The sequence below is a fragment of the Saimiri boliviensis genome, chromosome 2 (assembly GCF_048565385.1).
Source record: "Saimiri boliviensis isolate mSaiBol1 chromosome 2, mSaiBol1.pri, whole genome shotgun sequence".
NCBI classification, from domain to species: domain Eukaryota; kingdom Metazoa; phylum Chordata; class Mammalia; order Primates; family Cebidae; genus Saimiri; species Saimiri boliviensis.
The window spans coordinates 189,505,451-189,532,463 of record NC_133450.1 but is presented as its reverse complement, the minus strand read 5'-3'; the positions used below and the strand labels follow the sequence as shown (position 1 = coordinate 189,532,463).

The 27,013-nt window shown below is 49.1% G+C and overlaps 1 protein-coding gene across 4 annotated transcripts; it reads right to left on the bottom strand.

The window, feature by feature from the left end:
• Positions 1 to 1,470: 1,470 nt before the first annotated feature.
• Positions 1,471 to 26,240, bottom strand: GRHPR (glyoxylate and hydroxypyruvate reductase). Of its 4 annotated transcripts, XR_012516644.1 has the most exons (11): positions 25,784 to 25,898; positions 23,590 to 23,720; positions 22,577 to 22,649; positions 21,926 to 22,042; positions 20,343 to 20,431; positions 19,089 to 19,193; positions 17,973 to 18,108; positions 16,563 to 16,693; positions 4,583 to 4,699; positions 3,766 to 3,934; positions 1,716 to 1,806 (listed from the first exon to the last, which is right to left on the bottom strand). XR_012516644.1 is itself a non-coding variant. In XM_003940054.4 (9 exons), the coding sequence occupies exons 1-9, from the start codon at positions 25,864 to 25,866 to the stop codon at positions 1,685 to 1,687; spliced, it is 987 nt and encodes a 328-aa protein (XP_003940103.1). In that variant the 5' UTR covers positions 25,867 to 26,240; the 3' UTR covers positions 1,471 to 1,684. The 4 variants fall into 4 exon arrangements, 2 of the variants coding, with proteins under 2 accessions (XP_003940103.1, XP_074251159.1); XR_746459.3 differs by lacking the exon at positions 4,583 to 4,699; XM_003940054.4 differs by lacking the exons at positions 3,766 to 3,934; positions 4,583 to 4,699 and having other exon boundaries at positions 1,471 to 1,806; positions 25,784 to 26,240.
• Positions 26,241 to 27,013: the final 773 nt, after the last annotated feature.

Sequence of the window (27,013 nt, the reverse complement as noted above, 5' to 3'; positions counted from 1 at the left end):
ATCACAAGGTGAAGAGTTTGAGATCATCCTGGCCAACGTGGTGAAACCCTGTCTCTGCTAAAAATACAAAAGGCTGGGCGCGGTGGCTCAAGCCTGTAATCCCAGCACTTTGGGAGGCCGAGACGGGTGGATCACGAGGTCAAGAGATCGAGACCATCCTGGTCAACATGGTGAAACCCCGTCTCTACTAAAAATACAAAAAATCAGCTGGGCATGGTGGCACGTGCCTGCAATCCCAGCTACTCAGGAGGCTGAGGCAGGAGAATTGCCTGAGCCCAGGAGGCGGAGGTTGCGGTGAGCCGAGATCGCGCCATTGCACTCCAGCCTGGGAAACAAGAGTGAAACTCCGTCTCAAAAAAAAAAAAAAAAAATTAGCTGGGTGTGGTGGCACATGCCTGTAGTCCCAGCTACACAGGAGGCTGAGGCTGAGGCAGGAGCATTGCATCAACCCAGGAGGCGGAGGTTGCAGTGAGCTGAGATCAAACCACTTGCACAGAGCAAGACTGAACAACAACAGGCCGGGTGCGGTGGCTCAAGCCTGTAATCCCAGCACTTTGGGAGGCCGAGGCGGGTGGATCACGAGGTCGAGAGATCGGGACCATCCTGGTCAACATGGTGAAACCCCGTCTCTACTAAAAATACAAAAAATTAGCTGGGCATGGTGGCGTGTGCCTGTAATCCCAGCTACTCAGGAGGCTGAGGCAGGAGAATTGCCTGAACCCGGGAGGCGGAGGTTGCGGTGAGCCAAGATCGCGCCATTGCACTCCAGCCTGGGTAACAAGAGCGAAACTCCGTCCCAAAAAAAAAAAAAAAGACTGAACAACAACAAAAAACTACCTGGGGGCAGGGAGGGGCTGGAGGACAAGATGGGGAAAGGGAACAATTTGTATAGGTACTGAAACTAATTTAGAAAGAAACCCACCTACCTCTAATTGTTCTTGACAAAAGTAAAAGTGTTATGTCCTTACCTAGTTCTCATTTCTTCCAGTTATCTCCTTTTCTGGAAGTGCTCTTTAATTTTCCGGATGGTCTAGGTATCAGATTCAAGTGCCATGGTCATAACTGGGTTCTGCTTGTCCCGTCCTTGGTAAGGAACAAGGGAAGGAATTTGGGCAGAAAAGATGAGGGGTAAGGTGGTTTGGACAGGTTGCAGTAAGGAAAATGCCTGGGGCTGAAGGCTGGGGTAGGAAGCAGAGCCAGGCAGATCACTGGATGCTGTGACTTTGAAGGGGTAAGCAAATGCTCTTTGTATTTTTAAAGTTTTTTTTAGAAACAGGTCTTGCCACATTGCCCAGGTTAAGTAAGTTTAGTGGCTATTTACAGAGTGATCGTACATATCACACTGCAACCTTGAACTGACCTCAAAGGATCCTCTCTGCTCAGCCTCCTGAGTTGCTGGGACTACAGGGGTGTCCATCACCATGCCCAGCCAGATGCGCCTGTTAACTTCCCCAGTTACAGGCCAAGACGGTCTCTCAGAGGATTATTTAATAATAGAATTACATACTTTTGGCTCCAGTGTGTCCAACCACAAAGGTGACAAGTACATCTCTCAGCACCATTCTTTCCTTGGAGAATCAGACTTTCCCTTGGCTCCTGCCTGTGGGTCCAAATCAAGCCTGGGTGTGTCTGACAGAATACCAGAGCCCGGTTTGCCTCCCGGCCCTCCATCTCTACTGTTTGGCTACAGCTTGAGTTCGCTGGGCATCGGCTCCCCTCTCAGGCCAGCCAGCAAGTTGTTAGCTGCCAACAAGGACATGGTGTTACGGGTTCTGTGGGTAGCACTGCCAATGTGCGGCAGGATCACTGGAAAGGAGAGAGAAAGAGATAAGAAGGGTGGTTCAGCAGCCTTCAACTGGGCTGTTTATATGGCTTGGGTTTGCCAGTAAGAACAAAGACTGCCTCATGATTCCATGCTTTGCCTTCTCCTACTGTCACTAAGCAGGCCAATCTCCCAGGGCGACTAAATGGCCTCCAAGCTACTGAAACAGTCACAATGTGATGAAAAATTTGTATTCTAGGGCTGGGTGCAGTGGCTCACACCTGTAATCCCGGCACTTTATGAGGCCAAGGCAAGGCAGATCACTTGAGCTCAGGAGTTCAAGACCAGTCTGGGCAACATGGTGAAACCCCATCTCTACAAAAGTTATAAACATTAGCCAGTTGTGATGGCCTACACCTGTAGTCCCAGCTACTTGGGAGGCTGAGGCAGGAGGATTATTTGAGCCTGGAAGGTAGAGGTTGCAGTGAGCTGAGATCGCACAATTGCACCCCATCCTGAATGACTCTCAAAAACAACAAAAATGGTGAACCTGGGTGCCAGTTTAGCTTCAGAGTTTAGCACTGACTACTTGTACCATGTGCCCCTGAAAATGATGCCACGTGACAAGGTTTCTGATCTACAGAAGTAACTCCAAAATGAAATGCTGAACAGCAATCTGATCCCATCCCAAAGCAAGTTAAGTTACTCGCCTCCATGAACTTTCAGCCAGGTGCAGTGGCATATTCCTGTAGTCCCAGCTACTTCAGAGGCTGAGATGCAAGGATCACTTGAGCCCAAGAATTTAAGGCCAACCTGGACCACATAGTGAGACATCATTTTTATCCAAAAAAAAAAAAAAAAACCACAAAACTGCTTTTGTGTTTTTTCCAGGTAGAAATCATGGTTCCTTTTAATTGCATACACTTTCTTCTTTAAATTTTATCATTATTGTAATGGGGTCTTTGTTGCCTAGGCTGGTCTTGAACTCCTGGCCTCAAGTGATTCTCCTGTCTCGGCCTCCCAAAGGACTGGGATTACAGGTGTGAGCCACTGCGCCCGGCCATAATTGAGTACTTAATTCAGAGTTTCCTCTCTTGGCTACAACTTTGGTAACAATTAGGTCCCCACCTCTCAAGAACATTGTAGCTGATCAAACTGAGAGCCAGTGTGAACACAGACTCCAAACCAGAGCTTTCAGAGTAACCAGGAACAGCAAAAACCAGCCTTTCCCTACGCTTAGGAAGGGACTGTGAATGGTAGGGTCCAAATTTTCACCATCCAAATAGAAAACCTGGAAGTCAATGGATGGAAAACATGGAAACCAAAACATGTCAGAAATGAACTATAGTACCCCTTTACATACTCAAGGTCAGGATAGGTTTGGAGAAATTTGCATCTGACCATTTAGCCTCTTCTAGTAAGAGAAGAGTTTTTGAGACAGAGTCTTGCTTTGTTGCCCAGGCTGGAGTGCCATGGTACAATCAGCTTACTATAGCCTCAACCTTCCAGGCTCAAGGAATCCTCCCACCTCAACCTCCTGAGTAGCTAGGGCTAGAGGTACATGTCACCACACCTAGCTAATTTTTTATTTTTTATAGGGATGGGGTCTCACTATGTTGCTCAGGCTATGACTTGAATTCTTGGGCCCAAGTGACCTCCTGCCTTAGCTTCCCAAAGTGCTGGGATTACAGGCGTGAGCCACCCTGCCGAGGCCCACCCCAGCATTTTAGACATATAAGGAATCAGAATAAATCCACTCATTCACAAGAAGCATTCCCAGATAATGGTTCTGGTTGCTGAGATTATTTAGCATATTATTTCAAAGTGGCAAAATTCAGGGCCACCTAGGAGAATTCAAAAGTGGTGCCTACATTTACCAACAGGTTTACACAGAACATATAACTCCCATTTTGTTCAGTGTACATGTCAAGAGGCTAACCCTGATCATCAAAATATATTTTGTACATTACAGTTTACAGGACAACAGAGGGAAATGTACTTACTTGGAGGGTGACTGAATGGCATTTTGCAAAAGGTCTGTGTCACTCTGAAGTGGAAGGACTGGAGTCCCGTGGCCTTCACTAACTTGACTCCTCCCTCTTGTTGCAGTGGTCTCAATGAGAGCTGCTGCTTCTACATGTTTGCATGCTTTTCCTCTACCTCTTCCTTAACCTTGGGGATAAAGATTGGGTATTTCTCCCTGGCCTCAACTGGTCTACACAGTCTGACCTCTTGACATTCTCCACACTACTGGAAGCAGTAAAAGTCTGGCCTGAATTGTTCCCCACAGGGGCCCCTGGCCATTGCCCAAAGGCACAGGCAATTCCAGTTAATGACTCCATCTGGCAGCCTCAATCTGTGCTCCTTGTGGATCAGTGGGGTCATGAGCTGCACTGCTTGGAGCTGCACGGTCTTCTTTATCACAAATATGATTCCAGGCTACAGCACAGTGCTTGGATTTTACAGAAGCAGCAGTGGCAGTCCTGGGCCCCTGAGCTGAATTCCCAGGACTTGGGTTAGGGGTGGGAGGGCAGTTTTCCTGGCTGTGGGTGACAGCCCTGACATTACAGCCAGTGCTTCTTGCAGGCCAGGATCTCAGGCAGGGACGGGAAAGTTTCCAAAAGGTACAATAATGGGAGCATTCACTGGAGAAGGCAGCTAAAGACCTTCTGTTAGGTTTCCATTCCAGAATCCAAATGAAGGACAGGGATTGGCCCGGACAACCTAAGCCCTGATCACTGCTAGTCTGGAGGCATAAACTCCACCAGCCACCTGAACAGATCTTAACATAAAGAATCATTACACATAAAGTTAACTCACTGGCCAGGCGTGGTGGCTCACGCCTGTAATTCCAGCACTTCGGGAGGCCGAGGCAGGTGGATCACGAGGTCAAGAGATAGAGACCATCCTGGTCAACATGGTGAAACCCCGTCTCTACTAAAAATACAAAAAATTAGCTGGGCATGGTGGCGCGTGCCTGTAATCCCAGCTACTCAGGAGGCTGAGGCAGGAGAATTGCCTGAACCCAGGAGGCGGAGGTTGCGGTGAGCCGAGATCGCGCCATTGCACTCCAGCCTGGGTAACAAGAGTGAAACTCTTGTCTCAAAAAAAAAAGTTAACTCACTAACTGAGCAGGCAAAAAAACCTCAAACCAACCACAGGGTCCCAGGACCAGCAGCATTAGCGGCATCTGGGAGCCGTGCACTGTCTCAGGCCCCACCCCAGACCTGCTGAAATAGAAACCCTTGGGATGGGGCTAGCAACCTGTGTTTGATCAGTCACCCCTTACAGGTGATTCTGACCAACACAAAAGAATGAGAATCAGCTGAGCACAGGTGGCTCACGCCCATAATCCCAGCACTTTGGGAGGCGGGTGGATCACCTGAGGTCAGGAGTTCAAGACCAGCCTGGCTAACATGGACAAACCCTGTCTCTACTAAAAATATAAAAATTAGCTGGGCCTCGTGGCATACACCTGTAATCACAGCTACTCAGGAAACTGAGGCAGGAGAATCGCTTGAGCCCAGGAGGTGGAGGTTGCAGTGAGCTGAGATTGCACCACTGCACTCCAGCCTGTGCGACACAGCGAGACTGTCTCAAAAAAACAAAAGTATGAGAACCACTGCACTATAGTATCATGGAAGTAGCAACTGCCAGAGACATCTTTGGTCTGAGCTACAACTCAGACTTTTGTGGCAGGGGCACTGACTGGCTGTTGCTCATGTCTCTGAGCAGGGGCCAATGGGGCTGGTTCACCAAGTGTTGGAAAAACTGCAAACTGGATTCCCCAGCCACTATAGTGTTAGATACAGTGAACCCCAAGTTTCTCTGCAAATAATCAGTATGTGTATTTTCAGCTTTCTTATTCTTTAATTCTCCATTTTAAAGTTTAACTTCCTTGTAGTTTCACTCAATAACCTTTTCCACCAGTTCTAATCAGTAGTTCATATCTGCTCCCCGTCCCCTGCTCCATCCTGACTCGACTCATTATGGTCACCTGCTCCAGTCATCTGCCTGTGACCATCCTTCCCACCAAACTATCCACCCCACCACTCTGGCTCTCTTTAAAATAGCCAATCGGAATTAGACTAGACTGTGCAATTTAACCGTAGCCAATAGGGGAATGACACAGCAGTAGGGGCGACCTCCATCAGGCGTAAGTACCCCTTCCCTTCCTTGTCCAGGTGTGTGCTCGCCATTGTTCCATCTGTGAGCCACACCCTTCTATAGAAGTAAATTGCCTTGCTGAGGAAATTGATATTCAAGTGCTACTTGTTTTGCAGCACAGAAAATTGTACATGTAACAATCTTGGTGACCCATACGGGGACCCTATTCCCCTGCAGGGACCCCATTCCCCTCCAGGGGCGGTCTCTGGTTCTCTCTCCTGAGGAGGAGCACTTCTGCGGCCACACTGCGGTGGCCTCATGAGTGAGAACTCAGGACTGACCAGTGCGAGGAATAAGCCTATGTTCTCAGCAGCACAGAAGGAAACCAGCTGGCAATCTAAGGTAAAGAATCCTCACATACCATTGCGACAGCGCAAATCTGCACAAACCAAGGAAGGAAATGCCCCAGGCAAAGTATTTTCTTGGTGGTCGGGACAGACCAAGGTAAGAGAACCCGCGGAGGGGCGGTGAACTATTCCTTGGTTGGGGTGTCACAGGAGAAAAAAAAGGCGAGACGTTTCCAGTAAGGGGATTTGAGCCTCATCCCAAAAGGCAAGACATTTCTGGTAAGGGAAATTGAGTCTTACCCTAAAAATGGGAAATAACCCAAGTAGGGTAAGGGGTAAAAAGGATAAAGCTAGCAACAATAATATTACCCCTAATAATCCCCTAGGCCTAATGATAAAATATTATAAGAATAATGAAGGGACCAAGAACAAGGAAAAGCAGCTGCTGTCCCAGACCCTTCTCCTATCCTTGTTGTCCCCCTCCTTATAACCCTGCCTCTTGGGAATCGTCCCAAGAGCCCACTCACTACCAGCCAGCCCACTCCCTACCTGAAATCCCTAAAAGGATTTTCGATGTGAGATAGAACAATGCAAAAAAAAATAATAAAAATCGGGACTTCCCTATACTCTCTTCTCCAGCAAAGAAAGAGGTATGTTCTGTAGAGCTGCTATGAGAGCCTAGGAACATGAACGATCCCCTCCCCCAGTCAAAACGTTCCTACAGCGAATCAAAAATTTCCCACGCAAGACCCCTGGTGGGGCAAGAACAACTCAGTCCTCCAGGAAAATTCGCTGCTCTAGGTCTTGAGGATCCTCTTGGGCAGGGAATGTTAAAACTTCATTTTGTCACTAACAATTGGCCAAATATTAACAAGAAATTACAAATAAATGAATAGAGAACTAGAAAGATAAACCTGTAAAAGAGTTTCTAAGAGAAAAGAAATCCTAGAGAGGAAAAGACTGACAGAGGGAACACAGGAAATGGGGGGAGGGGAGAGTGGGAGGGAGAGAGAGAGAGTTAAAGAGAAAAATAGAAGTAGTAAAGAGAAAGCAATATGCCTGTTCCTTTAAAAGCCAGAGTAAATTTAAAAGCTATAATTGATAATTGAAGGTCTTCTCTGTGATGGGCTTCTTAAACCCTGTTGTTCCCAATCCTTAAACTATTACAGTCACCAGCAGTTTACCGTAATAGGTTTGAAAGATGCCTTCTGGGCTTGTCCATTGGCAGAGGGCAGCCAAGACCTATTTGCCTTTGAGTGAGAACCTCACTCCGATGGAAAATAGCAATACTGATGGACAGTCTTATCCCAAGGGTTTGTGGAGTCTCTGTCTAGGGATAGACTCTTATGCCCTAAAAATAAAGCCCTGATACAAAAAGCTCCCACGAGACAGGCGGAACTCCCTTATTTGGCAGTTACCAGAAATTCAACAGGTGGAAAGGTTACCTCCTTAAGCAGCTATTACATCTTTTTGTCAGTGTAAACAAAGAAATTCTTGCCCAAAGTCACGGAGGCCACTAACAACCAGTAGCCGCCTTCCTATCAAAAATCCTTAATCCAGTAACCCAAATGGCCCACATGCATTCCGGGATGACACTTAGTTGATGAAGTTTGCTAAAAGTTAACAGTGAAACGTGTATTATCCTAACTTCTAATCTTGTGGCCTTAGGCAGTCTAGTTCATAGACATGAAAGAAGTTTGCTTTGGAAAAGAACAGTTACCTTCTTTGCCAAAAAAAAGCCAACAAAACAAAACAAAACAGAATTTATGTAAAAAGAATCTTATATTCTTGTCCTAAAATAAATTAACTGGCTGTTTAAAAAAGGGATATTTACAACAAGTCAGAAAGTTGAAGATTACGAAAGCTGTGAAAAATGTTATAAAAGGGAATTTATGCAAGAAATGTATAATTTAGAATTAGGCCTCCTAAATGTAAAAAAACCATTGAAGAAACCACTTTATGTGCAAGGTGTGTAAGGAAAGTGAAATACACTTTTGGTAAAAGGATTATAAGGAGGCATAAGAATGTGGATTTCTACCTACATTAAAAAAAGGTTAAAAACAAAACAAAAAACCTTTGTTTTGAAGGTTTAAGCAAGTTTTAAAATGTTAATTATAAAGGAAATTCTGTGTGTAAACACATTGGCTAACATTAAAAGGATATGATCCAGGTTTTCTGTGAACTGGACATTAAAATAAAAGCACAAGTTTTTTTTTAAAATGATAACCTGCTCTTTAACAAAAATTATACAGGGTTAAAAAGAGTCTTTTTAAAGTCTTACCTTACAGTCAGACATTAAAATTGGATAAATATGTCTACAAGGATTTATTAAAATTAAGTTTGACATTAATAGCTCACTAATACAAAGGTAAAATTTAGCTTATCTGGTGTAAAACCATACAGGAAGCATTGTCAAATATAAAATGGTGTTTGGCTTTCTTTGGTCTGAAAACTAATAAAAATAGGTGTTAAAGAGAATGCAGAGGGCAAATGGATATTGCCAGGCCAGAGAACAATGTTACTGAACCCCTTAAGAGGGGAATCTGCCTTCAACTGCATCTAGGGACCCATTGGGGGCTGAAAGCCATGTGTGACGCAGTCCTCAGTTTATGGGTGCATAGGAATTTATAACTTGGCCAACGAGTTACAGATAGTTGCTTAGTATGTAAGAAAACTAATAAACTAAAAAAAAAAAGAAAAAAAGAAAAACATTTACTCCTCTGGGGAAGGAATCCAAGCTTAAGGCCATTGTAAAGTATCCAGATTAATTACACAAAAATGCCTCCAATTGGTCATCTAAAGTATTTGATTCAGATAATAGGACTCATTTTACTGCATGTCATTGGGAAATTAGCCCAGGTACTGGATGTAACATGGAAATATCATACTCCCTGGCACCCACCTTCAACAGGGAAAGTAGGAAGGCCTATTACCCTGTTAAGAGTACAACCTGAGGCCGGACATGGTGGCTCAAGCCTGTAATCCCAGCACTTTGGGAGGCCGAGGTGGGTGGATCACGAGGTCAAGAGATCGAGACCATCCTGGCCAACATGGTAAAACCCCGTCTCTACTAAAAATACAAAAAAAAAAATTAGCTGGGCATGATGGTGCATGCCTGTAATCCCAGCTACTCAGGAGGCTGAGGTGGGAGAATTGCCTGAACCCAGGAGGCGGAGGTTGCAGTGAGCCGAGATCGCGCCATTGCACTCCAGACTGTGTAACAAGAGTGAAACTCCGTCTCAAAAAAAAAAAAAAAGAGTATAACCTGCTCCCCAAAAAGACATTCTACTACTGATCTCTCTACATTTGAAACAAAAATATATATATCAGTTTCTCATAAATAATATACTTGATTTATCTTCCACTTTTCCTTCCCTCGAAACTAAAAGTCTTTCAGCGCAGGTGCCACCCCTGGAGTTCCCAGCACATCAGCACCAGCCTGGGGACCACGTCCTTGTCAAAACTTGGAGAGAAGGAAAAGCTCAAACCAGCCTGGGAAAGACCTTACCTGGTGTTCCTAACTACTGAGACTGCAGTCCAGACAGCAGAAAAAGGTTGGATTCATCACACCCAAGTCAAAAAGGTGCCCCCACTGCCACCAAAACGGAGTCACGGGCCATGGTCTCAGGGGAAACCCCAACCAAACTAAAGCTAAGAAAAATTTAACTCTCTTTTATCTATTCTATTACTCTTTCTTCTTTCCTCACTCTATTGCTGGCCATCTAGTTATTAATGTAACCAAGTCAATTTTGCTTCAAGCTATTACAAGCCTCCTTATATCCCTGTGGGGACTTGTCAAGTCAAAGACAGCTCTCCACTTCAGAAAAATAGCTCTGTCCTTCCTGGCTCTCCTCAGACTGGACATCAGTGAATGGGGACCATTCAGTCTGGGAAGATTTCGATGAAGACCCCAGTGTCCACTGCGAGTCTTGCCCCTTCGATACAGAGCTTTAATGCCGTAGTCCATCCAGCACGCTGTGGACCACTAAAGAGCAAGGATGGACTGCCCCAACTAGTACCTGCAGTTTTTTAAAACCATATATTCATTCTACCAAAGGAGTTATCCCTCCCCATTGTCAGACTGATTACCATCTCGGCTCCCCAGAGGTCTTCCCCTTCATTAAGCCATTTCTATGGTATAGGAGCAGAAGTCTCCGGGAAGGACCCCATAGAATCCTTTAAAATGCGCTTTATTGCCTCCTCACCTCCTGCAACCCCTTTTCCATCTCCTAAGTTCTCCGCTAACCAAACCCTCTCTCACCATCTACCCAAGGATAAAACCAAAGTAGCTGTTGTAGAGGTTAAAGATTGAAAGCAAACTATAGCAACTGAAGCAGAGTACCAGGACACAAATGCTTGGCTGGAATGGATTAGATACTCTGTTTGCAAGCTAAACAAGAGCGACTGTTATGCTTGTGCGACAGGCAGGCCAGAGACCCAGACTGTCTCCTTTCCACTTGGGTGGTCCTCTCACGGACCAGGTGTGAGCTGTGTGGTAGCTCTCTTCCAGAACCCCACAGCCTGGGGCGATGAGTCATGCAAAACTCTGTCACTGCTGTTCCCTGAGGTTCAGAGCCCTGCGGGTCAGCCCCCCATGGCCATCCAGCCTCCAGCCCCCACCTCTTGCCTTTCACGGCAGGGGGAAAAGTTGAGATTCCTTGAAGACTTAACAGGGTGCAGAAAAACCAAGCCTTTTCAAGAGCTTACCAATCAATCTGCCCTTCTTCATCCCCAAGCAAATGTGTGGTGGTATTACAGGGCACTATTGCTGGGGGCTCTGCCAAGTAATTAGAGCAGCACCCATGCTCTAGTCTAACTGGCCATCCCTTTCACCCTAGCATTCCGTCAACACGATAAAAAAAGAAAATTCGTAAAAAAAGAAGTGCCTGGGTCCTTTTACTCCCATGTTTATATAAAAACAATTGGAGTTACCAAATAAATTTAAAACCCGAGATCAAATAGCTGCAGGACTTAAGTCAATATTTTTATAGGTGATAATAAAAATGTAAATTAAATTACATCTATCATGATCAGCAGCAGTTTATTAATTATACCAGGGAGGCTGCAAAAGGGACAGCAAAACGACTAAGCCAAAACAAACAAAAAAAAAACGACTAAGCCAAGACACGTTAAGAAAGTTTGAAGAGAAAAAAAAAACTAAAAATTCAAGATGGGGGATTGTTAGATATAGTGAACCCCAAATTTCTCTTCAAAGAATAAGTATGTCAGTATGTTCTGCTCTCTTAGTCTTTAATTCTCCACTTTTAAGTTTAACTTCCTTATAGTTTCACTAAACAACCTTTTCCACTAGTCTTTTTTTTTTTTTTTTTCTTTTTTGAGACGGAGTTTGGCTGTTTCCCAGGCTGGAGTGGCGTGATCTCGGCTCACTGCAACCTCTGCCTCCCAGGTTCAAGCAATTCTCCTGCCTCAGCCTCCCAAGTAGCTGGGATTACAGGCATGTGCCACCATGCCCAGCTAATTTTGTATTTTTAGTAGAGACAGGGTTTCTCTGTGTTGGTCTGGCTGGTCTCAAACTCCCGACCTCAAGTGATCTTCCTGCCTCAGACTCCCAAAGTGCTGAGATTGTAGGCGTTACGCCAGTTCTAATATGACCTTACACCAGTTCTAATCAGTAGTTCACATCTGTTCCCCGGTCCCCTGCTCTGTCCTGACTCATTCTGGTCATCTGCTCTGGTCACCTGCTTTGACCCTGGTTACCTGCTCTGACTTGCCTGTAACTCTCCTTCCCACCCAACTACCCACCCCGCCACTCTGGCTTGTACCTCTGCTCCCTTTAAAATAGCCAGTCGGGGAGAGAGATCCAAGATGGCTGATCACTAGCAGCTCAGGATTGTAGCTCCCAGCGAAAGCTCAAAGAACGAGAGGACGCCACACCTTCACATGAATTCTTGTTGCTCACGCACCAGGAGATTCCCAGCGGAGGAGCCAGGGCGACTCTTGTGACCGGCGAGGCGGTTTTGCCTGCGCCTCGGAGCATCGGTTCTTGGTGCAGAGTCAGAAAAGCACCATCAATCTTAATGCTGCTGATTGAGTCGGTGCAGGGGGTTGCTGAGATTTCGGTGCTAAGAATCAATAAGTTGGACGTCCACTCAGAAACCCAATTACAAAGACGGTAAATACAAAGACCACAGATGGATAAATTTATAACGAAGGGAAAAAAACAGCCAAAAAAGGCTGAGAATACCCAAGATCAGAACACCTCTCCCTCAGCAGGGATCACAGTTCCTCATCAGCAACGGAACAAGGCTTGATGGAGAATGAGTGTGTTCCAATTACAGAAGCAGGCTTCAAAATGTGGATAATGAGAAACTTCTGTGAATTAAAAGAACTTGTTCTAACTCAATCTAAAGAAACAACTTTAAAAAAAGGTTTGACGAAATGTTAACAAGAATACACAATTTAGAGAGGAATATAAGTGAATTGATGGAGCTGAAAAACACAATACGAGAACTACGTGAAGTATGCACAAGTTTTAACAGCCGAATTGATAAAGCAGAAGAAAGGATATCAGAAATATGGGACTATGGGACTATGTGAAAAGACCTAATCTACGCTTGATAGGTGTACCTGAATGTGACGAAGAGAATGAATCCAAGTTGGAAAATACGCTTCAGGACATTATTCAGGAAAATTTTCCCAGCCTAGTAAGGCAGGATAATATTCAACTCCAGGTAATACAGAGAACACCACAGAGATATTCCTCAAGAAGAGCAACTCCAAGGCACATAATCGTCAGATTCACCAGGGTTGAAATGAAGGAGAAAATACTAAGGGCAGCCAGAGAGAAAGGTCAGGTTACCCACAAAGGGAAGCCTATCAGACTTACAGCAGATCTCTCAGCAGAAACCCTACAAGCCAGAAGAGAGTGGGGACCAATATTCAACATCCTTAAAGAAAAGAACTTTCAACCGAGAATTTCACATCCAGCCAAACTAAGCTTCATAAGTGAAGGAAAAATAAAGTTTTTTTCTGAATAAACAAGCACTTAGAGATTTCATGACCACCAGACCTGCTTTAAAAGAGCTTCTGAAAGAACCACTACACATAGGAAGGAACAAACAGTATCAGCCTTTCTAAAAAATACTAAAAAGAGCATCAATAAAATGAAGAATTTACATCAACTAATGGGCAAAATAGCCAACTAATATTAAATGGCAGTATTAAACTCACATGTCATTATTAATTCTAAATTTAAATCGACTAAATCCCCCAATCCAAAGACAGACAGGCAATCTGAACAAAAAACTAAAACCCATCAGTATGCTGCATCCAGACCCATCTCACATTTAAGGATACACAAAGACTCAAAACAAGGGATGGAGAAAGATTTACCAACCAAACAGAGAGCTAAAATAAATAAATAAAAAGCAGAAGTTACAATTTTTGCCTCTGATAAAATAGTTGTTAAAGCAACAAAGATCGTAAGAAGCAAAGAAGGACATTATATAATGATAAAAGGATCAATGCAACAACAAGAAGAGCTAAAGATCCTAAATAGATACCCACCCAATACAGGAATACCCAGACATACAAGACTAATAAAGAGACTTAGGCCGGGCGCGGTGGCTCAAGCCTGTAATCCCAGCACTTTGGGAGGCCGAGGCGGGTGGATCATGAGGTCAAGAGATTGAGACCATCCTGGTCAACATGGTGAAAAATGTCTCTACTAAAAATACAAAAAATTAGCTGGGCATGGTGGCGCGTGCCTGTAATCCCAGCTACTCAGGAGGCTGAGGCAGGAGAATTGCCTGAACCCAGGAGGCGGAGGTTGCGGTGAGCCGAGATTGCGCCATTGCACTCCAGCCTGGTTAACAAGAGCGAAACTCCGTCTCAAAAAAAAAAAAAAGAGAGACTTAGACGCCCACACAATAATAGTGGGAGACTTCAACATTAATATTAGACAGATCAATGAGACAGAAAATTAACAACGATATCCAGGACTTGAACTCAGATCTGGAACAAGTAAACGTAATTAACATTTATAGAACTCTCCACTTTAAATACACAAAATATACACTCTTATCAGTACCACATCATATCAACTTAGAAGTTTAAACAAAATGTTGGTTGGCTCCTTGTTATTCTCTTCCCTCATTTTCTTTTATGTGTCCATTATAGGACAATTACAGGCATACCCATATTTAGATTGCATTTTAGCCCGGGCAATAAAGCAATACCCCCATCCTCTCTCCCTCTTCCTCTTTCTTCTTCTTATTCTTTTTTTTTTTTTTTTTTTTTTTTTGAGACGGAGTTTCGCTCTTGTCACCCAGGCTGGAGTGCAATGGCGCGATCTCGGCTCACCGCAGCCTCCGCCTCCTGGGTTCAGGCAATTCTCCTGCCTCAGCCTCCTGAGTAGCTGGGATTACAGGCACACACCACCATGCCCAGCTAATTTTTTGTATTTTTAGTAGAGACGGGGTTTCACCATGTTGACCAGGATGGTCTCGATCTCTTGACCTCATGATCCACCCGCCTTGGCCTCCCAAAGTGCTGGGATTACAGGCTTGAGCCACCGCGCCCGGCTATTCTTTTTCTTATATATATATATATAAAATCACATTGTCTTAGGTGTCTCAAGTGATAACTATCAGGAAAGATGAGTCAAGGGGTGAGAGGAAAGTGAAGGCAGTAAGGTGCTGCGACCCGAGGAGGTTTGAATATGAAAGGTACAAGCACCGTGAGGCTAGGGCTAGGCTCTGGTGTTGTCGCTTGAGAAGGAAGAGGGATGATGCAGCTGTTGATTCACCATCCCGGATGCGACTGAGTCACACTGTTCCCTGGGTTTCACTAGGCTTGCTGGGTCCCAGCTCCCTCCTGACCTGACCCCCAGCCTGGGTACCCAACAGGTCTCATTGTTCGGTACGAATGCCTGGCTTCCCCCTGTCTGTATGTCCTGCTGTCCCCTGCTGTGGTGGTCTTCAGATCCTCTGTCACTGTCTTACAACCTGTATGACTCTTTATTGAGGGGTGGTGAAGTGACAGAAACCAAGAATAGGGCCTGAAGTTTGGCATGGGAAGGACCCTGGAGATGGGACAAAAAAGAAAGGGCCATGCTGGGCTGCTCTCCTTGAGCCCCTATGTGGGTTCTTCATGCTCCCCATAGGGCCCCGTGTGGTCCCCATGAAAGGAGTTCGAGAGTCCATTACCTTCAAGGCGAGTGTTGGGCTGAACGATTAGCTTCCAAAAAAAAAAAAAAAAATAGCCAGTCGGAATTAGACTCGACGGTGCCATCTAACCCTAGCCAATAGGGGAACGACACAGCAGGAGTGACTTCCGTCAGGAATACGGACCCCTTTCTCCCTTGTCCTGGTGTGCACTGACCACTGTTCCATCTGTGAGTTGCACCCTTCTATGGAGGTAAATTGCCTTGCTGAGGAAATTTCTATTTGAGTGCTATTTCTTTTTCGGCACTGAAAATTTTACCTATAACAATGGGAAGGAACTGGTACTGCTAGCTGACGAAGTGCTGCTGTCCCTCCCCCAGGGACAGGACGGGAAGGCGGGGGAGCAGGCCCTCCCACACCCACACTGACAGGGCCTGGCAGTGCAGCTGGCACAGCAGAAATGGGGTGTGCAGAGGCCTGGCCCCATCCCCACAAAGCAGAAGAGATAAAGGGGCTTTGTTATGAAACAACAGCTTAAAAAACTGGCACGAGTTATAAATATCGGCATTGTAATTACACTTTTACTTTTTCACACTTAAACTGATAATAGCAATTTATAGTAACAGGTTTTACCCATGAGTCACTGTGGTGTAACACATGTAGTCAGCCCACTTTTTTTTTTTTTTTTTTTTTGAGACGGAGTCTTGCTGTCACCCAGGATGAAGTGCAATGGCACAATCTTGGCTCACTGCAATTGCCGCCTCCTGGGTTCGAGCAATTCTCCTGCCTCAGCCTCCTGAGTAGCTGGGATTACAGGTGTGAGCCACCACGCCCGGCTAATATTTTGTATTTTAGCAGAGACAGGGTTTCACCAGGTTGGCCAGGATGGTCTTGATTTCCTGACCTTGTGAACCACCCGTTTCAGCCTCCCAAAGTGCTGGGATTACAGGTATGAGCCACTGTGTCCGGTCTCTCTCTCTCTTTTTTTAAACAAATCCACTCACACCTATATTTGGTTCCTTTAGGGACAGAGACCTAGCAGAGCATGCTCCTGTCCTCTACCCATGTCACCAACAGCGTAAACATTTACGGTTCCTGGTGTGTCCCTTTGGGTTTAGCACTTGCTCACACTAGCTTCACACTTGGCACCTCAGGGCCCCCTCAAAAACACTGGTCCTGCAGGGCAGCAGAGAGTTTGCGTCAGAAAAGTGCAGTTCTTACCACAGTTCTTCAGGGTTAGGAGAGGGTGGCTTGTAGGCAGTGGTTCTGGGGTCGTCACATCCAGTCCAGCAGCTGCAATCTGACCACTGGCCAAGGCCTGGTACAGGTCATCCTGATTTACGACATCGCCCCTGGGAATGACAGTGGTGACATGGGTACCCCAAAGATCCCTCTGCCTAGGCCACCTTTGAGGCAAAACAACCTACAGAATGAATATTTCCCTCACCTGGCACTTGGCACTGACTTTTAAAGCAATAATTCTTAGGATATACTTACAGTATGTCTGTAAGTCTTACACTCAGAGAACTCCAGCCCTGCCTCTTTCTAGCTGTGTGATCTTGGGCAAGTGTCTCAAATTCTCTGTGCCTCAAATTATCTGTGTCACAATTATCTGCTCTGTGAGATAAGGGAATACCACCAAACTCCCAGGCATGTTGGGAGGACGAAACCTTCCTTACATGCTCTACTGCATGAACAGGGCCCACAGGGCGGCTGTGTCAGGCCCCATCGAGTGTTTCCGATCTGGTTGGCCTTCAGACCCCCCACCGAGAAGCACCACAGCATGCCATCAGGCACCTGCCTAAACCAGGCCAAAGAAATGCGCACACACCCCTAACCACATCCATCAAAGGCAGCGGCCACTGAAGCCAAGAACTGATCTTCTAGAGATTGCATCTTGTGAAGTAATACTTGTGCATTAATGAGTAATGCAGGGTCCCGGGCTGTCCTGGGACATGCAGGCAGCAGTACATGGCAGCCGAGACTGCTGCCAGCCAGGGGCACCAGCCCTGTGCTCCTGCATGTCTCTCCTCTGTTCCCAGGTTACCTGTTTTGTAGCTAAACGTTGGTGATTACAGGTACCTTTAGGGTGGATGAGTCCTCGAGGTGACCTCACCCAATCCTCCTTCCTCTAAACTGATGTAAACAGGCTCAAGGGGCACCAGCTAGGAGGGGCTTGGAGAGGCAGAGAAGGAAGGTCTGACCCCCACATATGCCCAGTGGCCTGAAGGCACCCCCGGAGACAGTGTGAGGAACTAAGGCCTCGTGAGTTTTAGGGTTTGTCTTCCCAGGAGCCTAAGGTTCAAAGTATCACAGAACCACAGCCAGACAAAGCCAGGCTTAGCAGTGTGGGAGGCGGCCTTTGGCGGACCCCTCAGATCCTGAAGTCCAGCCCTTTGTGGTGGAGGACAACAGGCCTGCAAAGGCTCCCTGGGTCAGGCCCACTCCGATGGCTCTTCTTCCTGTGCAGTGCTCTCGTGTATTCCCACATACGGCTGGTTGCTTGGTTTATGGAAACCAGCAAGCCTGCCCTGGAGTCTCACCAACAACCCATGGGGAAGAGACTCTGCAGATGGCAGCAGTGGGGATGGCTCCTCTCCAGGCTTGCTGGGAAAGGTGGCCCTAGGATACCTGCTGATGTTGACAAACACAGCTGTTTCCTTCATCTTCTGGAAGAAGTCCTTGTTGCAGAGTCCCTTGGTTGCTGGAGTTAGGGAGCAGGCCACGATGATGAAATCAGACTGGGCAGCCAGCTCGGGGGTAGACACTGAGGGAGGGCGGGACTCCATCAGGCACCAAGTCCCAGGATAGAGACAACCAGATGGTTGTCTCTTACTCCCGACTCCTGTAACAAACTCCCACGATGCTTTTTTTTTTTTTTTTTTTTTTGAGACGGTGTTTTGCTGTTGTTACCCAGGCTGGAGTGCAATGGCGCGATCTCGGCTCACCGCAACCTCCGCCTCCTGGGTTCAGGCAATTCTCCTGCCTCAGCCTCCTGAGTAGCTGGGATTACAGGCACGCGCCACCATGCCCAGCTAATTTTTTGTATTTTTAGTAGAGACGGGGTTTCACCATGTTGACCAGGATGGTCTCGATCTCTCGACCTCGTGATCCACCCGCCTCGGCCTCCCAAAGTGCTGGGATTACAAACTTGAGCCACCGCGCCTGGCCTCCCACGATGCTTTCTGAAGGCCAAGTCTCTACCTGGACAACTCTCATGACCACATAAAGTCAAATCCAGCACAGTAGGATCTGGATCACTCTGGCTTTAACCACCTTCAGGGCCCAAAGTGCCCAGGGGAGTTGGGGAATGCTTGAGATCCTGCCTGCCTTGTGCTCACCAGGCTGCGGACCCACTAGGGACTGGATCCGCCTGGACTAAGGGGCACACACAGAGGCTGGGGTAGTGCTCACCAGTTTATGAAGGAAAGTGAAAGTGCCCAGTCCTTCCTCACACCTATCACCATCCCAGATGCTCCACCCGCAATGGGCAATGGTAACAAGGAACTCTGAAAGACAGGAGCCCTGGACTGCTCTGCTGGCACAGAGAGGACCTGGGTAAGTCCCTGTACCCCTTGAGTGGGCCTGTGTCCAGGGGCAGGTAGAGGAAACACCACCTACCAGACACAGCAGCCCCCGGACACACATGGAGCTCCTGCCCTCTGCCTGAAAATGCCACCATGAGAGAAAATCCAGCCCCTCACTGGGTACAGATGGGGCTCCCATGGAAATCAAGGATTCACTTACCAAACTCTGCCTGGAATTCTGCTGCATCCTCAGGCCTGGGCTGGCGCCCTGTGTACAAAAATCTCTGGACACCAAATGGTTTCAGACGCCGAGCAATGGCCTGGCCTAAAGCAAGGAGAGTCCAGGTCTCATTCCCAGTCCCACAGAGGGCAGGGGCAGCACCCAGCAGCTCCGGGACAGCGGCCCTCAGGGCAGATCCCTTCATCAGCACAGCCCCAGAGCTGCCCGCTCCTGTCTCCTCCAAAGCAGGCCGGGGGCTGGCTGCCCCATGTAACCAGCCCCCAGCCAGCCCACACTGTCCCAGGGATCTGGAGACAGCACCTCGGCTCCCGAAGCCGTAACTGGCTGATGCTGTCCTCACGTGGTCCAAACCACGTGGAAAGCTACTCACAGGATTTTCCTAACCTCTGAGAACTGGAGAGTTTTCACTAAGGAGATGTTTGGTCAAGCAGTCCCCTCCTCCATCCTGGACCCTCTGCTTCTGTGGATGCAATCTCAGACTCATTTGACTTTTTGGTGGCACTGCCAAACTGCCAGCTCACCCCAAGCCTACAGTTACTTTTCATGTAAGCTGCCGCTGAGACAGGTTTGTGCCATTGGATTTTCACACTCAACATGCCCCACAGCTGCTGGCCTCCTCCAAGCAACTCTCTGGTGAGAGGCAGGGCTGTTAGCTGGCTAGACACCCTCCATACCCTGCACCCGTACCCCTGCACCAGGCAGGATGACAGAGACAGAGAGCCACCGACATAGCTGCTAGGTTAGGCCCAAGCCTTTCTGCCAGGCTTCTCCAAACAAGGGCCACTGGCAGAAAAGCAGCTCTGCCTCAACTGCAGAACTGCAGACGAACCACCCGCTGAGCCCGCAGGCCCCGGAGTTAGGGCCTCATGAGTCAAACATCGCCTAGAACCCAAGCTGGAGGGTGCTGGGGAAATGGGCTCTCTCACAGTCAGTCCTAAAGACCCCAACACAGCATGTGTAGTCTTCACCTGTTCTTTATGGAGCTGGAATCGTGAAGCCCCCTGACCCTTAGGCAACTTGCTTTTATCACCTAGTGAGTTCTTAAGGATCTCCTGCTTTATTCATGTATTTGCCTGTGTTTTGCAAAGCTGCATCCCTCACTAGATCTATCCCTACTGCAAGCAAAGTGCCCTGACAGCGTGTGGGTCTTCTCAGCCTTCAGACACGTGGTGCCAGGGATGCAAACCAAGCCGTGAGAGCCGGGGCAGGCAGGCAGGCAGGTAGGAGCCTCACCTATGCGCCCCAGCCCGATGATGCCGACAGTGCTGTGTGTGAGCCCATAGCCACACAGCCAGAGGGGCTTCCACGAGGTCCAGCCGCCGCTGTGGGGGAGAGAGGGGCAGGTGAGAGGCCAATCCTTGGGCAAAGATGAGGGCCTGCTGAGAACCCAGCACCCCGGCTGTGGTCCAAGGTATAAACCCGCCCTCCAGGTCAAGGACAGAGTGGGATGAGGCACTGCCACTGAGCGCTGCAGATGAGCTGCAGAAATGACTCCTCCTTTAAAGCCACCAGGGACACAGAACCTGAGGGCGGGAAGGGGCCTTACTGGCTCTCATCTCATTTTGCAAATGGGAAAACAAACCAGAAAGAGTAACCTGCCTGAGGTCACACAACCAGAGGAGAGCTGAGAGCAACAGGCTGCAAACTTGGGATTTATAATTCCAAAACAAGCTCTTGGCACTCTAGAGCAGCAACAGAGCACAGCCACAGGTCCCGGCCTGCTGCCCTGGGCAAGAGACGGAACCTGCCCTGAGCCACCTCCAATGGAGGTGCTGACTGCCTAGATAGGACCATGAGCAGGACACTTAGCACTGCCTACTCTGCTCCACGGCTGCTGGCCACATCCCCTGAGGGCCTGCGTTTGCATCCCTCCCATCTGGGCTCAGGCCAGTCCCTGCATCTGCACCTGGAATGCTTCCCCAACTCTTTAAAAAATTTTTTTGAGACAGGGTCTTGCTCTGTCACCCAGGCTGGAGTGCAGTGACACAGTGTCGGCTCACCGCAGCCTCTGCCTCCTGGGTTCAAGCAATCCTCCCACCTCAGCCTCCTGAGTAGCTGGGAATACAGCCATGTGCCACCACACCTGCCTAGTTTTTGTATTTTTTTGTAGAGATGGGGTTTTGTCATGTTGCCCAGGCTGCTCTCTAACTCCTCAGCTCAGGCAATCTGCCGGTCTCGGTCTCCCAAAGTGCTGGGATTACAGGTGTGAGCCACCACGCCCGGCCAACTCTAACTCTTGATACACAGACTGAAATCCCTGATCTGAAACCCTCAGGCTAGATTTTAAAATTGTTTGGCTTTTAGAAAGGTAACATGGCGCACATGTGTACTCCACACATCACCCTCTGCAGTGTCTGGGCAGCGCCCTGTTTTAAACACAGTGTTACATCTGCAGCAAAACTTAGGAGAGTCACGCTAAGTGGGAGAAATAAAAGCCTTAAATAGCCTCCTGTTAGTATGAAAGAATTTTCAGCTGTCCGAGCTCTCTCGATTTTGGCATCATTGGTAAGGGATGGTGGACCCGCAGCTCTCAGGACTCGAGCGGACACCCATCTGCTGCTTCTTCCTTGAAGCATTCCCTGATCCACACTCACCCTGCTCTGTCCTCAGTCATCAGCAGAACTGGTTTATCCTCCTTCATCCTCTTCTCACCTGCCCTGCTTATTGCAGCTCTGCCTTGAGCTTTAATGATTTTAGCTGGGGTCCTCCCTCAATGGGGCACACCTGGGGATAGGGGCTACACCCGGGCTGGACTGACGCTGAGATCAGGAACCGGTGCTGAGCAGAGCCCACGTTCCTACCAGGCGTTCACTTACTTCTTCACTTCTTCGATGGCCTCTGGCAACCGGCGGCAGGTGCTCAGTAGCAGGGAGACTGCAAGTTCGGCGGTGGCATCTGTCAGGACATCTGGGGTGTAGCCCACTCGGATCCCACTATGAATCAAACATCTGGTGGTAACATCAGCCTCAAGCACATTCACCATTGTCTACTGCTGGGACCCTTTCATGGTGTTACTTTGCTCCCTCTTTAATGCGCCTGCCAGGAAACTCAGAACTATAAGCACACAAAAACCGTCCGTCCTCATTCCTGTTTACCTCCCACTTTGGAAGGATAGGAAGAGAAAAGATCAGGGTTCAAGGACTGAAAAAGTAACTTAACCTTTCTGGATTTCCTCATCTGAAAGAGAAAGAATGATACCTGCCTTTTCTACTTCAAGGTATTGTTGTGGGGATCAAAAAAGATAATGAATGTGAAAGGGTGACAGCTACACAGAAGTTACCCGCTGTTTCTGACTGCTGGGGCTTATTGTAACTGACCTGTGCACATGTGGACAGATTCTATCCTCAGCCACTCACATTCTCCCTGAATGGCCAAGGGGTATGAAGTAAAAGCAAATCAACAGCTCCGCCTCCTCTCTCACAGCCGCCCTCTCTCCAGGCCCCTCCCAGGGCCCAGGCTGCAGTTACCGCTTCTTGATTTCATCCAAAGCCAAGTGGTCAACGCCCACGGACAGGGTGCTGATGACTTTAAGATTGGCCCCTGTTGTGCAGAAAATGCAAGTTAGTATCTTCCCTCGATGAACTCAAAGCCACACACCTGCCTATTATTGTTTTCTCAGAATAAGAGGCAGACATCTCTGTTCTTCAGTTAAAACTCCAAACAATCCCCTTTGACAGCCTCAGACACTGCGGCTCAAGGAGGTTAAGTGGCCTGGCTCAGTCACAGGCAGAGCCGGGTTCACCTTGGGGCCTCTGCCACAAGGCCCCACTCTTACCCACTGGACCGTCCACCCAGCGAGGCCTCGGGTCTCCTTCAGCCACACTGGAGCCTCCACCATGGACACCTCTGAGTGTGCCAAGAAGGTGGCTGGGACATGACCCTCTCACACCCTCTCCTGCAAGCAGGACACCAGAAAGCTTCCAGGCCAAGGTCAGGGCAAGGAGTGGCTCAGCACTGACTCACAAGGGCCCTTTCCCATCCGGCAACCTCTGAGTCTGAACATTTTCTCAAAACTGTCACAATAGCCTCACAGGGCGAGGTTTACCTTTCCCCAGGCTGAGACCTGTGGCTGCAGTTGCAGAAAGACGTCCTGGGTGCCTGCTGGCGCCTGCCACTGACCTAGGTCCTCCCTCACGCTACTTGCAGGCCCAGAAGAGGCAGGTCTTGTTGGAGGTCACAGAGCAAGGCTGTGGCGGGGCTGGAGAACCCAGGGCCTTGGATGCTCTTCCCCACACCCACAGTCTCTACACCAGTGTTTGCCCTCCCAGGGTCCCCCCACCCACCCACCGCAAGGGGTTCACAGCAGGAGGGAGGAGCAGTGCCTATGCCAGACCCAACTAGCTGCCCACTCGGGGCTGGTATTGCAGGAGACGCCCTCAGAACCCAGACAGCACTGCAGGGCAGCCCAGGAGCCAGCAGTGCGGGCTGAGGGCCCACAGACCCAAGCCATCCTCGAGTCTGCCACCCGCCCAGCACGCACCTGCGACATCGAGGAGCCTCTTGTCCACACGGTCGGAGAGGAGGCAGAGCAGGCCGTGGGCCCCCACCACCCCTCGCTCCAGCTCCTTGTCGGGGATGGGCTCATCCGAGTCCCACTGTTCCACCTCGCAGCTGTGGGGAAAGCGAGGCCCTCAGGAGAAGCAGGAGCCGCACACCTGTCCCAGTCCCTCCCAGCTAGAAACTCTGGCCTCTGATGGCCCTGGCCTCAAGCTGCCGGGGGCTTGTTGAGGGGAGGCCGGGTCAGGTGGGGGTGGCCTCAGAACTGTCCCGAGAGGCAGGTGACAGGTGAAGGGCTGAGGGGCCCCGAGCAGAGCCCAAGCTGCAAGGGGAAAGGCATGGAGACAGCTCTCAGGTCAGCACAGAGAAGAGCCTTCCACACTCACAGGGGGCTGGGTGGCCAAGCAGGAGGCCAACTACAGGGGAGGCCTGGAGGGCAGGGCGCGCATCAGGTGGGGGCCTGGATTCAGTGGCCTGTTGCCGCTCCTCCTGTCTTTGGAGGAAGTGCTTGCCACTGAGCTAGGTCTTCTTCCACGCTACGCACAAGGAGTTGTCTGTTTTATGAGAGAAAACTCATAGTCGGACTGGGCCCAGGAAAGATAAGGTCAAGGCCACGCAATGCTTCTCAGGGAACTCAACACTTCCACAGCAGCTCACAGGAACTGGACATCTGTCCCGGTGGCACACCGGGCCTCCTGGCCCTTGCCATGGAATTCAGTGCAGCCAGCACATGTAGAGCCTCCATGTGGCAGGACACAGGGTAGCTACTGGCACCTCCCAACTCAGCCTGGGGCTCTGACCACCTTTCATCCACCTCCCCATGAGAGGGCACAGTGTGAGCTTTGGTCACCATGAGTGTGGTTGCTTTCTGCCTTCTGCTCAGGACAAAGAGGGTCCTTGGCAAAATCTTGTGGCAGTGAACAAAATTTGAAAATCTCACTTGCTGAGGCTGGGTCGCATCCTCTTCCTAACACTGCAAAGGCAAACCTGATCAAATGTAGTGGTCAGACGGCCGTCAGGCATGTCTGGGTACAAACCCCAGCTCCTCCACCTGGGAGCCTCATAGGTTTGGGTAAGGAACTTAACCCTAAGTCCAGCCTCTGTTTTTTAATCTATGAAATGGGAATGATCTCACTGTGCTGCAAGGATTAAAAGTCTATGTATATGAAGCACCTGGCAAGGCTGGCCCGCAGAAAGGGTTCCATTTAACAAGGGCCGGCCAGGTGCAGTGGTTTATGCCTAAAATCCCAGCACTCTGGGAGGCTGAGGTGGGAGGATCCCTTACGTAGAGGAGTTCAAGAACAGCCTGGGCAACACAGGCCCTAGTCTCTGCAAAAATTAAAAAATTAGCCAGACATCGTGGTGCATGCCTGTAGTAGTTCCAGCTACTTGGGAGACTGAGGTGGAAGAATTGCTTGAGTCCAGGAGGTTGAGGCTGCAGTGAGGTATAACTGCGTCACTGCCATTGCCTGGGTGAGAGTGAGACCCTGTCTCAAAAAATAAATAAAAGAAAAAATTAAGAGTCCTCAGGCCGGGCACAGTGGCTCACACCTGTAACCCCAACACTTTGGGAGGCTGAGAGGCGGATCGCTTGAGCCCAGGAATTTGAGAACAGCCCGAGCAACAAAGTGAGACCCCCCGTCTGTACAAAACAATCAGAAAATTAGCTGGTGGTGATTCTGCGCACCTGTAGTCCCAGCTGGTCGGGAGCCTGAGGTGGGAGAACTGATTGAGCCCAGGAAGTCAAGGCTGCAGTGTGCCACGATCGATCAGCCATCGCACCCCAGCCCATGCAACAGAGCGAGCCTCTGTCTCAAAATAAATAAATATAAAGAAAAAGGGTCATCAGAGGTCCCTGCCAATTGTCCAAGGGACCAGGTCAGTGACTGTCAAGTCCCTGACCCCACCTGCCCTGTGGAAGCATAAAGAATTGACAGCCTGCACCTTGCCTCAGAGGCAATGTCCCCTCTCCAAAGCCGGAACTGCAGGTCCTGGCGTCGTCTTAAGGGGCCTGGAAAGAGATGGGCCCGGAATAACTTTCTCCGAGCCTCCCCTAAACTCCAAGCGCGACCCAGCCAGCCACCAGTGGAAAGGCCGGTCAAGGCCCAAGCGCCCAGCCCGGCTCTCCCATCCGTGGGACAGCCCCTCCCCTCCCTCACAGGGCGCAGGGCTCTTACTCTGCGGCCTGGGCGAGCGCGGCCCTGCCTTCGGGGGGGATCCTGCGGGTGACGAACACCTTCATGAGTCGCACCAGTCTCATCCACCTTGAAAACGCCGGACACCGACCCGGACCTAGCGGGACAGACGCAGGCCCCGGAATGGAGTCGGGCCGGGGCGGGGCCACGCTTGAGTGGGGCGGGGCCACGCTTGAGTGGGGCGGGGCCACGCTTGAGTTGGGCGGGGATGTGGCCTCGCGTGCGGGAGTGCGGAGTTACGGCTGGGCGGTGACCTTGCGTGCTTATGGAGTGACAGTGACCCTATACGGTGTCTCTGCGTGTGGCCGGGTGTGCGCCTTGCGCCTCTGGGGAATCAGGGCCCCAGGGAAGAGGGGGCAGTCTCTTATCCAAGGCTTCCTGGGAGCCCTGCTTTCTGTACACGCTCCAGGTCCTGTTTCCACCGGCTCAGGCCTCAAGGAACAGAAAGCCCCAACTTTCTGTCTCCTGGGTTGGCCCGGGGTTGAACACAGGTTCCAGGCTGTGAGGAAGTCCAGGACACACAGAGAGGTCATGGGTACATGTTCAGGCCAACAGCACAGCCAACGGCCCAGCTGCCAGCCAGCCTCAATGACTAGACATTTGAATGAGGAAGCCTTCTCCAGGTCAGCTCCCCTCTGACTACAGCTACGACCTTGAAAGAGCCTGAAGGAGAACCACTGGCTGAGCCCAGTCAGCCCCGGAACCAGAAGAGATGATAATGCACTCATTGCTGTTGCTCTAAGCCATTGAATTTCGGAATTTTTTTTTTTTTTTTTTTTCTCGAGATAGAGTTTCGCTCTTGTTGCCCAGGCAGGAGTGCAATGGTGTGATCTCGGCTCACCACAGCCTCCGCCTCCCAAGTTCAAACGATTCTCCTGCCTCAGCCTCCAGAGTAGCTGGGATCGCGTTTTTAGTAGAGACGGGGTTTCTGCTAAAAATACAAGGTTAAGGCTGGTCTCTAACTCTCGACCTCACGTGATCCACCCGCCTCGACCTCCCAAGGTGCTGGCATTACAGGTGTGAGCCACCGCGCCCGGCCTGGAATAATTCTTTATGCAGCAATAGATAACTGTGGGAAACCCAGAAGCCATAAGAATAAAATTAATTCTTCATTAAAAAATTAACCACTACAGCCATACCATCCTGAATGCATCTGATCTTGGAAACTAAGTCTGGTTAGGGCATGTATGGGAGACTGCCTGGAAATACCAG

Bases quoted from the DNA above. Each gene is read 5' to 3' on its own strand.
- GRHPR (XM_003940054.4), bottom strand. From the start codon at position 25,866: ATGAGACTGGTGCGACTCATGAAGGTGTTCGTCACCCGCAGGATCCCC. The intron at 23,721-25,783 runs GTAAGAGCCCTG...CTTTCCCCACAG, and splicing joins GCGCTCGCCCAGGCCGCAGA to CTGCGAGGTGGAACAGTGGG. The intron at 18,109-19,088 runs GTAAGTGAATCC...GCCCTCCCTCAG, and splicing joins AGAATTCCAGGCAGAGTTTG to TGTCTACCCCCGAGCTGGCT.